The sequence below is a fragment of the Lagenorhynchus albirostris genome, chromosome 7 (genome assembly GCF_949774975.1).
Source record: "Lagenorhynchus albirostris chromosome 7, mLagAlb1.1, whole genome shotgun sequence".
Taxonomy (NCBI): Eukaryota; Metazoa; Chordata; class Mammalia; order Artiodactyla; family Delphinidae; genus Lagenorhynchus; species Lagenorhynchus albirostris.
Window position 1 is genome coordinate 103,420,783 of NC_083101.1, and position 17,440 is coordinate 103,438,222.

A 17,440-nucleotide genomic window follows, 5' to 3' on the forward strand; every position below is an offset into this window, starting at 1 on the left:
AAAAATGGGGGGATAAAAACACCAATTATTTTTTAAAATAATGAACAACAATAATACAATGAATCCTCTTCTGTCCACATAGGACTAAGGAGCTACTAAAAGGGAAAAACAAAAACTGGATGAGAGTCCTGCCTAGCAAAACATAAAATAAAGAATTCAAGTCTGCTTGGAGGAAAATGTACAACTTTGGTTGTTTTTAATCTTAGACAGGAATAAATTAAAGTATGTGAACCAAACATTTTCCTCAAGTTAATATAAAAGAACAAAATATAACCAGAAAAATAAATTTCTAGAGACTAAATTAGTGCACTGGAAAACAGAGCACAGTGATTAATAACTCTAGGACATGGGTTCTTTGAGAAAACTAATGAAATAGACAATCTTTCAAGATATCTCAGTGAAGACAAAAAGCAACAAAACACAAGTATATGATGTGGGAAATGAGAAAGATAGAAAAGAAATGAAAAGTAACAGAGTTTCATGTAGAATTCTGTGCTAAAATGTTAAACCTCAATGAGAAGGAAAATAGAAAATAAGAAAACAAAGATTATCAAATCTGACAATCAAAATAGACCGCTATCCACGGAAGAAATAGAAACCAGTCTCTGAGAGCTGCCTCCATAAAAGGAGCTGTGCCCAAATGTTTTATGGGCAAGTTCTTTCAAACCTTCAAGGAACACATAATTCTTACGCTATTTAAATTGTTACAGATGGTAGAAAAAAAAACGGAGAGTGTCACAATGCGTTTTATAAAGTTAATATAAACTCAAAACCAACATGCAACAAAAACACACTGTAAAATAAAATGATATACTCCTTTCACATAGAAATATAGATGCAAAGCAGAAATAAAATACTTAGTATAATGCAGTAACATACAAAAGAATAATGTCACTGATCAGATAGAATTTATTCCAAGAATATATGGAGAGGTTAATATTAGGAAATAAAATTTATCAAATCAGTATCAATGAAAAATATTATACGGATGCATATTTAAAAAGCAGCATTTGATAAAATTAAAACTTCATTTTTGATAAAATTGTTCTATAAACTATAGAAAGATCTGTCCTTGACATGATGAAGGGTACTGACCTAAAAACCAACGTGTTGTATCTAACGTTGAAATACCAAAGCAGCATTTCCTGACTTCACTGTAACAATCATTTTTCTAGGACATGATAGTAAGTGTGATTAAAAGTAAAGTTTAAACAATAGTCCGAAAGTAGTTTGAGAAGTAAATGGAGAAACATGTCATATATTTTTTATTGAAGTAGAGTTGATTTACATATGTCATATTGCTTAACAGGAGGTCTCAATGTGATAAAGATGTCTCCTTTTAAATTAATCTATACATACTAAAAATTATGATTAACATGTGACAGGATTTGTGTGTGTGTGTGTGTGTGTGTGTGTGAGTGCCTGTGTGTGCATGTGTGTGTGTGTGTTGGTGTTGGTGGGGGTAAGAGATGTAACTTGACAAAATGAGTCCAGACTTTTCCTGGGAGAACGTGCAAAGACAGACAAAATCATTTTGAAAAAAATGTTCATCCAGAGCTTCCCCGGTGGCGCAGTGGTTAAGAATCCGCCTGCCAATGCAAGGGACATGGGTTGGAGCCCTGGTCCGGGAGGATCCCACATGCCACGGAGCAACTAAGCCCGTGCACCCCAACTACTGAGCCTGTGCTCTAGAGCCCGTGAGCCACAACTACTGAAGCCCGCACACCTAGAGCCCGTGCTCCGCAACGAGAGAAGCCACCGCAATGAGAAGCCCACACACCGCAACGAAGAGTAGCCCCCGCTCACCACAACTAGAGAATGCCCACGCACAGAAACGAAGAACTAACACAGCCAAAAATAAATAAATAAAATAAATAAATTTAGTTTTTAAAAAAGAATATTCATCCAAGGGTCTTAACCTAGAAAATACTAAAATGTATTATGAAACCACAGTAGTTAAAATAATGTAGCACCAATATTAGAGAGATAGATAAATGTAACAGAAGTGGGAGTTCCAAACTAGATTCAGGATTCTCTCGAATACAACAAAGGTAGTTTTCCAGAGAAGATGGGAAAGGATACATTATTCAATAAATCTTTTAAGAATATCTGGTTAACCATTTCTACATAAATACAGTTAGACATCGCCTACCAAAATACAAAAGTAAATTCCAGGTAGATGACAAATGATGCTTTAAAAGAACGAGGAGAAAATAGAGGTTATCTGACTTACGTGGGGGAAGATCTCTCCAAGCATCCCTGAGAAGGCACAGTCCATGAAGAGTCAGATTAAAATATGTGACTACATAAACATTTGAAATGTCTATGTATTTGTAAAAGCCACAAAAAGGATAAAATGCAAAAAAAACCAATGGGAAAAATAGTTGCTGAATATGTATAAAGATTATAACATTGTTAAATACTCCTGGTCTTTATTCCCTTTTTAGTGAACCTATCTCTCTCTCTCTGCCTGCATCCATTTGCCATTGCTATTCCATAGAAGATGGATGCCCCCCAGGAAGGAAGAAGACATGGTTCTGAGGAGGGTCCCATTTAGCCAGAAAAAGGAAGGGAAAGCCTGCCACATCCGTCCTCCACAGGTGGACTGTGGGGAAAAGTGGGGAAGGAGGTAGTGAAAAGAGGCAGCCTGGTGTTTGTTCTGAGCTCCCCTCTCAACAAGGACCACAGAGGCATTTAAGAAGATAAAGGTGGTAGTGAAGGTGCTTTTCCCCACTCTCCATTCTGGGCATCTGGGAGAGGACCCAGGAGGGCTCTAGCACCCATTAAAGTGACAGCCAATGTGGGTGGGCAGAGAGTAAGTCTGGGTTGGCACACCTGTTTGTTGTGGTGTGCTTGGGTGTGGAATGAGATGGTGTGGCATGGAGGAGTGTGGAAGGAACCCACAGGGCTCTCCATACCTTGAGACAGGGATGAAACATTGCTGAGGGTTTAGCTCAGAAGCTTGTGAAAGGTGATCACGGGGGCCGTTATGGATAAAGTGACTCCTTGGCTAACGCCCACAGAGCACTTGTCACCCCAGCCAGGAACCAAATGGAGACATACATAAACGTTTGAGTGTCTGTAGTCGCAGTAAGGATTGAGTGGGGCTGAGTCATCAGGTGGGCCAATGGTCCATGGGGGAGCACCCTCAGACTTATTGGGAGACAGCTGCGTGATGGCTGGGGACTAGCGCCTGGGGACCGGTCACTAGACTAAGCCAACATCCCCAGTGCAGGAAACTAAAAATCACCATGAAAGGTCAGCTGAGGGCCCGACAATTTCCTCTCTCCCCGACCCCAATAACCACGAGGTTACGTGTGCCCCTGATTAACAATTTAGCAGGCAAACCTGAAAGGCTGAGTTATCCAAGGGGGGCTGAGTATATAGAGACACTGCTTAAGTGACTGGATTTAACTGAACTTATTGGATTCAACTAAAAGTGTGTGTGTGTGTGTGTGTGTCTGTGTGTCTGTGTGTCTGTGTGTCTGTGTCCGCTGGAGTTCATGAAAAAGATCGTATCAGTTTTTGAAAAATAAAGAAAGTACATTTTCTCAGCATGTCTGAATACAGCATGAGAAAGCTGGCAACCCAGCATATGAAGTGATAAATGTTCAATGTATTCAATAATCTTACAAAAAGAAAATCAATGACTTAATAAAATGTGGCCCAAGAGCACAGATGAGCAATTTCACATCACAAAATCGAAATATAAACATGGGGGGGGGGAATTTTCAAACAGTAAAGAAACATGAAGTTTCAAAATGAGAAGCCACTATGTAAGTGTCCAGTTGGAAAACCAAGTAAAAGGGCTCAAAGACAGTGAAACTACCAAAGGAAATGCCTCAGGAAAACATCCCAGCATCTGAATCTGAAACTATGAAGTAACAAAACACAGCAATGCTTAGGTCACCAAGTATCGTCTCCTTCAAAGTAATGACTTGCCAGTGTGCAGCTGGTCTGAAAGAGGTGGCTGTTGCTCAAAGCTTTGTTAGAACTTACAGGAGACGTTTTCTGAGCCTGCAGCACATTCTTTTGAATATGACGGTAAATCTCTGTTGACACACACGTCTTGCGGAAAAGAGCCACAATTAACTTAAAGCCAAGTCTGGTCAGACTCTTTGTGATCAGGGAAAGCTTTTCTCGTAAATCTGCTCTGGAGGCAACGACAGAAGAAGCATTCAAGAGCTATGTGGCAGCTCACAGAAATAAATATTTTCAATCACGAGTGAGAAGAGTCCTGCTTGGCAGGATACCTCTCAACTGTCCTGTGTAAATGTCTCCCAACTGGTCTATACACAGTCCTCTTTTCACTAAGCCTTTGACAGTTTAAAATATAGACTTGATCATGTCATCTCTGCTCCTGGCTCTCTTCAGATAAAATCACAAACTCATAATATGACTTTAAAGGCTTGTTTGGTCAGATCTCTTTCTGTCCAGCTTCATTCGATACTAGTTTTCTATCAGCCTTTCATCTCTGGCCACACTGGCCTCCTGGAAAATGCTCATTAAGCATCAGGCCAGTCCTATCAGAGTTTTTACCCATCCCATTCCTTCCCTCCTCCTTTTAGCCAATGAAGAGTTCCTCATTCTTCAGATCTCAGCTCAAAGGTCAAGCTCTCCTTCCTAGCAAGACTCTTCTGCCCTCGTGCCCAGGGTCACCCTTATCCACAGCGTAGGTTTCCAAGGTACAACCCCATCATCTTCATTGCACTTTTTATGTGGATATCTGATTAATGTCTATTTCCCTGTGGAGATTAGAAGCCTGCGGGAAGGCAAGCACCCAGACTGGTGTTTACATGGTGCATCGTGTAAAGCCCAGCGTATGGGGAGTTCTCCATAAATAACTGGAGGATGAAAGAGAAATGCTATTTGATATGCTTGTGAGGAAGAGGTGCTGCAGGATGGCCACAAAAATCCCCTCATCCCGTTGTGGATCTGCTCCCCCATCAGGAGGTGTGTCTATTTCTCTCCCCCCCCTTGAACGTATACTGACCTCATGACTTGTTTTTCCCACAGAATGAGGCAGCAGTGACACTGGGCCCGGTCTGGGCCGCTCTCTTCAGTAGCCCGGCAGCTCCTGCCCTCTTGGAGAGAGAACTGCCACACTGCAGGAGAGCGAGTCTCAACCCCTGGAGGAAGAGCGGCCACCGATTCTGACATCCAGCCAGACAGCCCAGTGAACTGGACCTGGACTCATCCCTGCCCCACAGAGTCACAAGCCATAACGTGACTGCTGCTTCAAGTTACTATGTTTTGAGAGGACTGGTGGTACAGCAAGAGTAACTGAAAAACTGGTCTCATGTTAAAATCACAGTGGCTTTTAGATTCTCTCCACCCCGTTATCTCTCAGAAGTCAACCTTTTCCATAGATATCAGGGGCCTGATCTTTTGTACCTGCAGCGAAGCAACATAGTCTCGCGTTGTCTTGGGCGTGCACGAGAGTCAGAGTCATTATGTCATTATATGTACTCGCCCCTTTTCCCAGCTTTTTTTCACATCAGCAACTGAGACTTTGCTATGTATTTAACTGTGCAGATTTTCAGCTCCACTAGGGCAGGGATTTTTTTTTTTAATGTTTACAGTAATCATATTGCTGGTTGTGCCGTTATGTTTATTCTGAGAGTGTTGTATGTATGCTGTGGGATAAAGCAGATGAGTATTTATTTATTTATTTGGTCACGCCAAGGAGCGGCATGCAGGATCCTAGTTCCCTGACCAGGGATCGAGCCAGCGTCCCCTGCGTTGGGAGCGCAGCGTCTTAACCACTGTCCCTCCAGGGAAGTCCCGGCAGGGATTTGTTTGTCTTTATCTCCAGGGATTCTCTAGCTGCCTGGCACATACTACACACTCAATGAAATTTTGCAGATTCAGTGAAGGAATCATTCTCTGCCTCACTGCTTCCACCTGATAATCCCCTTCCCAGTATTGCCTTTCCCCGAACACTCCATCTTAAAACTTATTCTCCTTCCTCACCATGTGCTGTCTGATGCCTTTTTTATTTTAAACTAATTCTCAAATAGTTGATTTCCACCTGAACCACAGCTCAGCCCAACGCTGTCTCCTTTCATTCAGAGATAATAGCAATGGCTCAGTCTGACGATAATGCCTGTTTTGTATTTATATCAGATAATGTGCCCAGAGTTCCGACACATAACCATATGTTCAGTAGATGTTGCCCCCCTTCATCCCTTTTCTTTCTGATGTTTTCTTTTTCTCAGACCTCCAAGGCCATCCACTCCTCATGGCAACATCCTGCATCAACATATGTCAGTGGGGACTTCCCTGTGGTGCGGTGGTTAAGAATCCGCCTGCCAGTGCAGGCAACACAGGTTAGAGCCCTGGTCCAGGAACATCCCACATGCCACGGAGCAACTAAGCCCGTGCGCCACAACTACTGAGTCTGCGCTCTAAAGCCCGCGAGCCACAACTACTGAGCCTGCGCCTAGAGCCCGTGCTCCGCAACAAGAGAAGCCACCGCAATGAGAAGCCCGCGCACTGGAACAAAGAGTAGCCCCCGATCGCCACAACTAGAGAAAGCCTGTGCGCAGCAACGGAAGACCCAACACAGCCAAAAATAAATAAACAAATTTTTTAAAAAAAAACATATGTCAGTGATGGTCTGTGAATCATATGAATTCAGATAAGATTAACATTTATTGCCATTTGCTCTGTGTTAGGTGCTATGCTAGGCATATTTTATGAAAAAGAAAGCCTGGGTTGAAATCTCAGGTCAACACTTTTTCCACCCAGCACACTGCCTTTGGTACTGTTGGGCTCTAGACAAAAGGATGAAATAAGCAAAGATGATGCACGCACTTCAGGTGCCCAAGCTTCCTTGAGGCACAGGTATACCCTTCCTTCTTTCATCTGTTGAAGGCTAACACCTTCAAATTCTCTTTATTTAGCTTCATGATCAAAACTTGTTTTTTAAAAACATTCACTCTAAGGTATAAATGACTGATAACGACGTGAAGCATGGTCCCCGCCCCCTCCGCCAAAGGGGTTCTCAATTTCAAACAAACATTTAGGATGCAGAAAGAAAACACGACTAGCAAGACTTAGACTTGAGAGCAGACAAGTTAGATTCCTACCTGAAATCACACTACTAAATCCAGCAACCAACCCAGCCCTGGTTGGGAGGAGCTGGGGAGAGAGTGAAGTGTAGAGTCCAGGAGGAGACAGAACCTTCTCATAAATCCAGAGGGACCTTCAGCAACGAAATGGAAAGTCCTCACTCACCTGATTATCCTGGTCTGGTTCTTACACAGGTGGGTGCTTCACCTCTCAGCTTTGGACACTGCAGTCACTCATCCCTGCTCTGGTTTTAGTTTCCAATCCCGCTGTTCTCTGGCAGCCTAGCACAAACTGATAAGCTATTCTTCCCAAGAGACTACTTGTTATACTTAAGAGCTCGTGTCCCTTGTGTATAATAACGGCATGTTTATCCTTCTATTCACATTTTGCATGAACTATGTACTTCAGACAGTTACTAAAAACAAATAACATCTCACTGATGGCCCAGCAGACATCGTGCTGTCTTCAAGTCCCTGCTTAGTCAACTGCAATACTTCTAGAAGCTTCTGTAGTGATGTCCAGACACAGTTCATTGTTCTATTCCTCAGCACTTGTAATACCACTTTGGGGACCAATCTCACCGATCTGTGATAATCTTTTTCAATTTGTCTCCTTAACTAGATTGTGAGGCCCTTGAGAGCAAGGAATGTGCTTTAGTCATTTTTTTGTTCCGTCTAACGCAGTGCCTGGAATTTATTATACAGCCATAACTCCTGGAAGAAATAGTGTCTTACTAGTTTAGTGTCAGGAAGAAAACGTGGACCATAGATGTGGTAGGTTCGGTGATCTTGTGCCCATCTTCACTTCAACATTACCAGGTCTCCAAGGCAGCAGATCCGAGAGGGAGGCTATGATTAGACCAGAGTCTCCCTTCCCCTGGAGGACCTCAAGACCCATTCTATCATGCTCATCTCCTTGGATAGCTAAGCCACCATCAGCAGTCCCAAACTCCCAATCACCTATCTTTTCCCAATCACCTAAACTTTTTCCACCATCTAACTCTGTATGACCCCTAATCTGATCTAGCCTATGTCCCTTCACACACTCCTCTTTTTTTTTTCTAACATCTTTATTGGAGGATAATTTCTTTACAATGTTGTGTTAGTTTCTGCTGTATAACAAAGTGAATCAGCTATAGCACACTCCCCTTCTTTACCAGGGTCCCTAGATACAGTCAGCCATCAGCAACATTCCCTACCAGCCTCTTAGCTGTGAGAAAGCAGCATACAGCCTTCCTGATTGGCCCTCCTTTAAATTTATGACCCTACGTCTCAAGCACATCCTCAGGATGACCTAAATGTCCATGATCTATGTACTCCGTCATCTCAAAGATTAATCTTTCACATCTTCTTTTGCTCCTCAAACCTCCCTCATTTCCTATTCCTTCCCCACTCTTAGGTGATGATCTTGATTCTTGCTTTTTTCTTTTCAACTCAGCTCAATTTACTGAAGATAGGGAATATTGATACCACAGGATAGTTTCATAGACATTTAGATACTTGGTTCATTTCTTTTTAAGAATGAGCAGAACGATACAGAAGGGAACCTGAAGAAAGAGGAATTAAGCTGATGTCTAGTTTTATCTGTCTGACTCCAATTTGCTCCTGAGGTGCAAAGCAAAGCACAAGCAATTGCCATTACCCACATCTAAAATTTAACTCTCACAACAATGTTTTTGGCTTGGTAGTGAGGAACACCTGCTTTTTAAAAACTCGCATGTTTTCTATTCTCTTGGTCATTATGAAATTTAAAAATAACTTAGTTTTAAAAATACATAAAATTCATCAAATTTCGACATAATCTTGATTCTTATCTCATTGAGGATATACATATATTTGGAAGAGAGCTTTACCTTTCTCCCTCCATACCTACTGCCTCTGTGCTCATACACCCTGGTTTCCCTGTCACTTCTAAACCCTCTGGTCTCCTTCCTTGCCTACACCATCAGGATCTCTCTATTCCATCATTTCCAACAGAATATAAATATGATATCCTGTCTCCCACCTTTGAAAATTCTCTCTAGATCCTTCTAGCTACACTGCATTTCCCTGCTCCACTGTCTAGCAAAACCCTTCCAAAGAGTTGCCTGTTTTCACTGTCCCCACTTCATCTTTCATTCTCTCAAGAAAGCACACCGTCAGGCTTTTGTCTCCATCACTCCATGGAAACTACTATCCTCAAAGCACCTCCTCATATCACCAAGGACCTCCACATGGCCAAGTCCAATGTTGATTCCCCGTCCTCCTCTGACTTGGCCTAGCAGCTGCATGTGACACAGCTGATGACTCTTGCCTTGGTGAAACATTTCCATTCAGCTTCGGGGACATCAGGCTCTCCTACCTCCCTGGCCACTCCTTCCCAATTTCTTTTGCTGGTTGGTTCTCCTTTTCCCGACCTTCAAATATCAGGACGCCCCAAGCCTCGGTCCTTATCTCTCTTTTTCTCTCCAGACTTTCTCTCTTGCAGATCCTTCCATTTCTGTGGCTTTAAGTATGGGGATGTATCCCAAGTTTATATCATAAGCCCAGCTTAGCACCAAATTCATGTATCTAACTGCCTACTTGACATCTCTACTTGGACATCTAGTAGACACTTCTCAACATGGCTGTACAAAATAGGCACTTGTACTTCACACTCCCACCAGCCCCTTACGACCTTTAGTTTTCCCAATCTCAGTAAAACGCACTACTATCTGCCCGGTTGTTAGGTCCCCAAACCCGGGACTTATCTCTAGTCCTCTCCCTTTCTCATATCCCATGTCCAAACTTGTCAGCTCTACCTTTGAAATAAGTGCCGAATGTGATCACTTCACATCACCCCCACCTGTCTCACCTGAGTGCAGGGCATCCTCACCTTTCTCTCCTTGACGTCTCCAACAGCCTCCTAACTGGTCTCCCTGTTTCCACTCTCACCCCAAAATAGCCCTCACTCCTCCCAGAAGCCAGAATGATCCTTTAAAAATATAAGACCAGCCACTCACCTGCTAAAGCCCCTTTGATTGGATGGCTTCCCATCACAATTAGAAAAATATGCAAATTTTACTTTGGCTTAAAAGATAGGTCAGGTTCCTTCCCACCTCTGCACTTGCCGTTCCCTCTGCCCAGAAAGCTCTTCCTTCCAGACTTTGCAAGGCTTGCTCCTCAATTCAGTCAGGTCTCTGCTCAAATATCACCTCTTCAGAGAGGACTTTTCTGACCACTCGCCACATCGATAGATAGAGCACCACTCTATCCTCTTATTCTGTTCATTTTTAAAATACTGCTTATTAGTCATTGACTTCTTAAGATATATTTATTTGTTTTTGTCTATTTCCCCCCAAAGATTGCAAACATCTTACTGCAAGGATTCTTCTGCCTTGTTCATCCTAAATGTCTAGAGCAAGTGTTTAATAAATACTCGACAAGTGAACAGATAGATGCATGAATAAACGTGCAAACTTCAGGAGGAGGGGATGGTATGCAGACAAGCAGGTAAGCAGCCAGTGGCTCAAGTAAAGAGTGTTATTTAAATAAATTCAAAACTCTGATATCATTCTAGGAGCAGAGAAAGCAATAATGATGAAAGACCAGGGAATGGGCTTGGAAGGGCCTCTCAGGCAGCCATGTTGGGTAGAAATTTCTGCAGTGATGGAAATGTTCTGTATCTCTGCTGTTCAAAACAGTAGCCACTGGCCACATGTGGCTATTGAACACTTGAAGTGTGGCTGGTGGGACTGAATATTAATTTTCTTTAATTTTAACTTACATTAAATAGCCACGTGGGGCTGGTGGCTATGGCGTTAGACAGCAAAGCTCTAGAACCCGAAGAATCCCTTCCCCCCTCACTGAGTTATTGACAGGACTAATGATGTAATATTGTCAATATCCGAAACATAGTTAGCCCTCAAAAAATAATAGCTGCTGTTACTACACAGCGTTGCAAATTACTTTCAGTACGTGCCATGTAAATTGGCTCTAAAGTCCAGAAACAGACTTCTGTTCATTTTTTATTGTAATTTTTTGTTTGCCAGAGCTAGTGGATAACCAATGTGTGGGTCTATATTTGAGCTCACAAACTAAAAATAGCAAACAACCATTTTGGGATCTCAGGAAGGCCTTCCAGAGATAGACGACGATTCCAAGTGGATCAACTTAGTTTATACTGAACTAATTAGTTTGACAACAGCTAATTTAGCATTTGCGAAAATTGGATTTGTAACATTACTGTATTACTTTCAAACAGTGTCCTCTGAAGCTTCCTGAATGAATTTGGATAAGAGTAGTGTTTGCTTTAATACTTGGTATTAAAATAAAGCGGAATGTATTTACTTATTGGAAACATTATGTTGAATTCTTTAAAGGTTAAATTGGTTTGGACATAATATTATTATTTTTTTCTTGTCAGTGACTCACCGTGCTTTCTTCCACACTGAATCCAGAAAACAAAATGAACACAGATACAGAACATAAGCAGACCGTTATAACTAACCCTTAATAATCTAATCTAATAATAAAATTACACATTTGTTCAGAATAAGCATGGTGCTTACTTTTAGGACACAAGAATCTGCAGTCCACAGCAGCAGGGGTGAAAGTGGCATTCCATGGTCCCTGCCTAAGTGCCCGGTGGAGACTGAGACTTGAAATCCGAGGATGGATGTATTTAAATTAAACACATGCTTTAAGGCATTAAGAAAACTTGACGTTCTTATTAAGGAGACCAATTAATCTGCTTCAGTAGGATGCCACTTTGCAGTAGTTGAAAAAGTGCCCTAGGACGTTATATAAATGAAACCAGAGCAGAAAGGGAATGAAAATGTACTTTTCTACATAGGAGCCTTTCCTTAACTGCCCTCCCTAGCTTTGCTGTTTGAAATGCAGATCCTTTTTCTTCCACCCCTGACTGTGAGTCTGGGGTAGCATAATGGGAAGAGGGTGAAGACTCCTAAATGCTAAAATGAGGTGCTGTAAAGACTTACCAATGGGCATCACTAAGAAAAAAGGCAGCCAGCAGAGGACGAAGCAGCCGACCACGATACCCAGTGTTTTGGCCGCTTTCTTCTCCCGGGAAAACTTGAGGAGTCTCACGGAGAAGTGTGTCTTGTTCTTGGCGCTGGACACCCCGCTGCCTCCTACCGGGACATTTTTGCGATGGATGCGGAGCGTCACCTGCTCCGAGTCCGACTTGTCGGTCTTGAGGCCGGACTTGAGGCCCCGGCTCTCCCTCTTGGCTACCACGTAGACCCGGCAGTACATGACCAGGATGATGGTCAGCGGCACGTAGAAGGAGCCGAGCGCGGAGAACAGCACGTAGCCCGGCTCCTCATTGATCTGGCAGATGGTCTCGTCCTCCGGGGCCGGCTGCCTCCAGCCGAACAGAGGCCCGATGGAGATGACCAGGGAGAGCGCCCAGACGCAGAGCAGAGCCATGAGACCCCTCTTCTGCGTGACAATGGTGGGGTAGCGCAGCGGGTAGCTCACGCCGATGTAGCGGTCGATGGAGATGATGCAGAGTCCCATGATGGACGCAGTGCAGCACAGGACGTCCACCGCCGCCCAGATATTGCAGAAGACCCTGCCAAAGGCCCAGTAGCCCAAGATCTCGAAGATTGCGGAGAAGGGCAGCACCGTGGAAGTGAGTAGAAGGTCGGCCACCGCCAGGTTGACGATGTAGTAGTGAGTGACCGAGTGCAGATGCCGGTGGCAGGCCACGGAAAGGATCACAAGGATGTTCCCCAGTACCCCGAAAAGGATGAGGCCCCCCAAGATCACCCCGAGCAGAATGGCCTTGGAAATGTTCACCGGTGGCGGCGGGTGGGTGCAGTTGGAGCTGTCCGAGGCATTTCCAGAGAGAAACACCATGGTCCCAGCCGGGGCCGGGCGAGGTCCGGCTCTTGAGGGCCACTCCGGGCCTGGGCGGAGGTGGGAGCGAGGGAGCAGGAAGTCAAAAGGTCTCCGCTCCGGGGAGCCTTGCCTGCTGGGGTTGTCTGGGGGTAAGAGAGAGCGTACGGGTGGGAAGCAATCCGGGCCAGCCCTGGAAACCCTCAGAAGGCCACGCAAAGGGGCAGGGCATTAAAGGCAACATGGCCATGGGCGCGCGGGGCTGCCCGCCGACCCTCTGCACCAGCAACGCTGGCCCGGGGCCCCAACTCCCTCCCTACGCGAGACTCAGCACGGAGCTCGAGGAGACGCGATGCAAAATGCAGTCCAGAATTACGCGAGTCCCCTTTCCTGTACTGTCGGATCCGTCCGGGTGTGAAGACTGAGCATTCTGCACATAATTTGGAACTCAAAAATCCAGCGCCTGTCTCTCCCACAAACCACAAGCACGTACGGGTCTGCCGTCGACTCTCAAAGGCGGGGACCGTTGGCATCTGGGCACTTCTCTCCACCCGCAGTTACCGTCAGTGTGGCTGGACTCATGGTAGATCCAGCTTCTAGCCGCGCAGGCCGGGGGACGTGGATGTGAAATGTTTGCCGAGACCGAGGCGGCTGCGGAGCGTCGTTTGCCAGCGTCCTCCTGAAAGAGCGCAAAAAGAAATGCGGAGTGTAAGCCAGGCGCCCTGGGGAGCGAGGCTGTGCCCTGCCTCGACTGGCGGTCGGACCCGGCGGGGAGTCCCGCCGACTCTGCGATCCCGAAGCGGTTCGCCCAGCAGCAGGCGAGCGCGCGGGAGGGGACCGCGAGCCGTGCCCCGCCGCTGGGAATCTGCCCTGGCGCGCTCCGCCGCGCAGCCTCTCGCGGGGTTCGAGATCCGAAACACACACACCCCCAAGCTGCAGGGCCCGGCGGTCGGACTGCTAGCAGCCGTGCGGTGAAATTAAAATCCCAGAGCCCGAGAAACGCGATTGCGGCTGACGGGCATGCAGCGCCGAGCCAAGCCGGTGGAAACCCGGAGGATCTACCCGGTTGCCACTTGAACAGGTTGCTTCGCAGTCACCTGGAGGAGGCGGCCTGGGAGAGGGAGCCGCTGCGACCCGGAGACCGCAGGGCCAGTGCCACGCGCACGCTCACGCTCGAGGAATTCACACTTGAGTGTGCGGAGAGCGTCGGTCTGTCGACCAGCCAAGCCGGCCTGAGAGCCGCGTCCAGAGCAAAGCCCTCGCGACCCAACGAGGGCTGAATGCGACCTAGATCGGTCCAGGATTCTTTTCCTAGCCAGAGGATCAGCGGTCCCAGAGGACTCGAGCCTCAAGCCACACCCAGGCGGGCTCCGGGGGGTCCAAGAAGAGTGGGAGCGGGGAGCGTCATTCTGTCTAAGGGGCTGTGCAGGCGGTAGTCACTGCGGATTTTGTACAGTAGGTGTAAAAATCAAGTCCGCGCGCCGGCGGACAGGGGACGCCTCGTATTTTCCGAGCTGGGGACCACGGTCTGCGTACGAAAGCTAGGTTTCCACAGCTGCGGGCCGACCGCAGGGACTCAGGCAGGAATGCAGGGAGTGGGGACACACCTTGCCTTGTAAGGACTCTGTGGTTGGGCCTTGAGGCGGGATTCCCGGGCAAAGGCTGCTGTGAACATCACAAGTTCTAGAGCTCACAGGCAGTACAAAAAGCAAGCAACTGCAGAAACCCGTTTCCCCCTACCTCGGAGCGGTAAATACGGGGTTAAAAAACACACTTGTTAACGAGGAGATAACTTCCCAGAATATATAAGGGAAACGAGGTGGGGTAAGGGTGCGGGTGAAAGAAGCGGGAGGAGCTTTGGGGAAAAAGTGGGAGTTGGGTCTCACCCTGAGGCCCAGGGAGGTTTTCCCTAATCCACCCGGCCCTGCTGGACGCCGGCGCCCGGCGCTGCAGCGCACTTACCTGGAGCGCGGATGTAGAGCCACTCGCGCGCGCGTGGCGGGGACTGGACGGGCTTTCGGTCCCAGGAGCAGCCCTGCCGCCTCCTCCCTCGGGGGAGAGGGAACCGTTTCCGACGAACCAATTTCTAGTCCTTTTGCACCCGCTGACTCACCCCTTTCTCTACCACAGACGTCTTTAAGCGCCTGTCTCACAGACGCTTTACCTGGAGATTTTAAAAATAAAGAGAGAAAATAGAAAGAGAAAAAACCAAATACAGCCAGGCAATAACTCCACCGTCACCCTTTTAATATTCAGCTCCCCGACATCAGCAAAGGATGGCAGGGAACTTTGCAGCTCTCGCTGACGTAACACAGTCAGTAGCCCCAGCTAGTACCGTAATCTCCTGCTGTTACCGTATTACTCTGAGGTAACAGGAACAGTGCGCACAGCAGTATTTTTTTTCTCTTTCCTTGGGTGAATTGGGTTCTCGCTTCACTTTAAGAAAGTGTGTGTGGGGGGGGGGTGGCGTGGGGGTGGGGGGAGCGGGGAGAAGGGATTTTTTATTTGTAGTAAATAACTCTTTTAAATGATCTGATTTTAGAAGTAAAGAAAAATAGACACTTGCCAGACACATATTACTGTGTGTATGATGTGTTCAAAGAAATGCCCAGTAAAGTTACTTTTGAACACCTTGATTCAATGAACACTTAGGTTCTGTTAAAATCAAAAAGAAGCATATTGTTATGCCAAATATGCAGGTAAATTATATTATTTGCAGATGTTTTAAGATGAATGTAAAATCAGATAAAATTCAATAAATCTGATTATAATAAAATTATAGTTCTAGGAAAATAAAGTAAGCATATCTAAACCTTCTGAAATACGATCCGTCTCTCATTTCTTCAGACAAATGGACTTAGAAAGTAAGGTGGTCGCACAGCAGTTTCTTACGTGGCTTAGTGTTATTAAAGTGCTATTAATTATTTTCCAGTTTACGTAAGAAAATGTACCCTTTAAAAGAGTGTTACTTCTCTTTAATGCATGAATAGTTGGAGTATGAAAAGGTGACATCACCAGTCTTATTTACTTTTTTTTTCTAGTAAATTCCATGTTCTGTCTAGCTTAAAATTGAAGAAAACCACCTGTGTTTTAGAATATTGGGAAAATACCAGAATTTTCTCCACTCTGATTCCTACCTCTAAGTCCCCTCCTTTCATCTTTATTGATTCAGACAAAACACACTGTTCATAAAGTAGTTAGTAGGTTCTCTTAAACCTAGTAATAAAGAGATAACTTTCAGTACAGGTAAGTATGTACTTGAATTCCCTCACCTGAACAAAAGTTTATTAACATTGTTACCTTTTCCAAGGGAGATGTTTGGGAGACTTTTTTATAGCAGTATACCTCCAAATGCCTCAGAGGAATGCCCTCAGAAGGATCAGGGAGCCCTGCTTCATCAAAGACCTAATATTTAGATGACCTCTTTCCTGTAAACGATGCCATCCCACCCGCCACATCTATAGGGGGGTGAATTTTATGTTGTAGGAAAAGCCTATGGGGTGAGGAGACAGGAGAGCTGGGTTCCCTTTATTTACTAAGTCACTTGCTCTCTGAGATGCCGTCCCCTCCGTGGAAGAGGCTTTACTACAGCTCCCTGAGACTCCTACATCTTATCATCAAATATGTGTACAAAGTCTGTTCTTCAGAAATCCCATCCGCCAGAGGATGATATTATTGCTTAGTTTCGTATTCATTAACCTTACACCGTGAATGCAAGCTTTCTAGTAAGACCTGTTCCGTGGCAAATAAGGGAAGTAGTGTTATCAAGAAGAGCGACTGAAAATTGCTCAACTCTGCAGGGTCAAAATGTACAAACGCTTTTGGACCCACCAGGACCCCACCTCCAACAAACAAGCAGACTCACAATCCCACCCCCTCAACCAATTAGCTAGTGCCCAGATGGAGAAAAGCAGCTCTTTATTTCCACCTTGGCCTCTGTATGCTACCAGGTGGGTTTTCAAATCCACTTCCAAGCCGGTGAACATCAATCTTGGCTAAACTAGCTCTCAGAACCAATTTTTCCATGGCTGATCACAGACCTGCAAACAGGACACTATTCATCTTCATAAAGAATGGTTGATGCCGGTGTCCCAGAAGATGTTGACATAGACCCATGGGAAGGTGGAGTGAAGAAAGAGGAGGCTGTGGGGTGGTAAAGATCCGCTCCTGCCCTCCTATGAAACCAGGGTGAAACTCAGCTTTTCTGAGCCTTGGTTTCCTAATTTTTAAAGGGAGACAATAACCCCCAACCCCAGGGTTATTTGGACTGAGTGAGATTATATCTCATGAAGCTTATCAACTCTCCTATTATTAATCTTATTAACCTTTTCCTTTCTGCTTGTTTTGTGTGCTACTTTAAAGTGAAACATACTTCTAACCCAGAGTGGTCCAAATTCCACATTTAACAGGAGCACAAAGTATTCAGCTGGAGAGGTGTTTGAAATGCCCTGCGAACTATGCCCCGGTCCACTGATGTAACCAGAGTGACCCTACATGGCAGAGTGGGAGAGCTGGCTATGACTCCTGTCTACTCCTCCTTTTCTTCC

General features: G+C 45.4%; 1 protein-coding gene across 7 annotated transcripts in view; it reads right to left on the minus strand.

Annotated features, from left to right (window-relative positions):
• The window catches only part of ADRA1A (adrenoceptor alpha 1A), a 91,058-nt gene extending 77,695 nt beyond the window's left edge, over positions 1 to 13,363 (minus strand). For all 7 annotated transcript variants that reach the window (XM_060155723.1, XM_060155719.1, XM_060155721.1 and 4 more), the window contains exon 1: positions 12,032 to 13,363. In XM_060155723.1, coding sequence (XP_060011706.1) covers positions 12,032 to 12,914 — 883 coding nt within the window. In that variant the 5' untranslated portion in view covers positions 12,915 to 13,363. The remainder of the gene's footprint in view (positions 1 to 12,031) is intronic.
• Between the last annotated feature and the right edge of the window lie 4,077 nt (positions 13,364 to 17,440).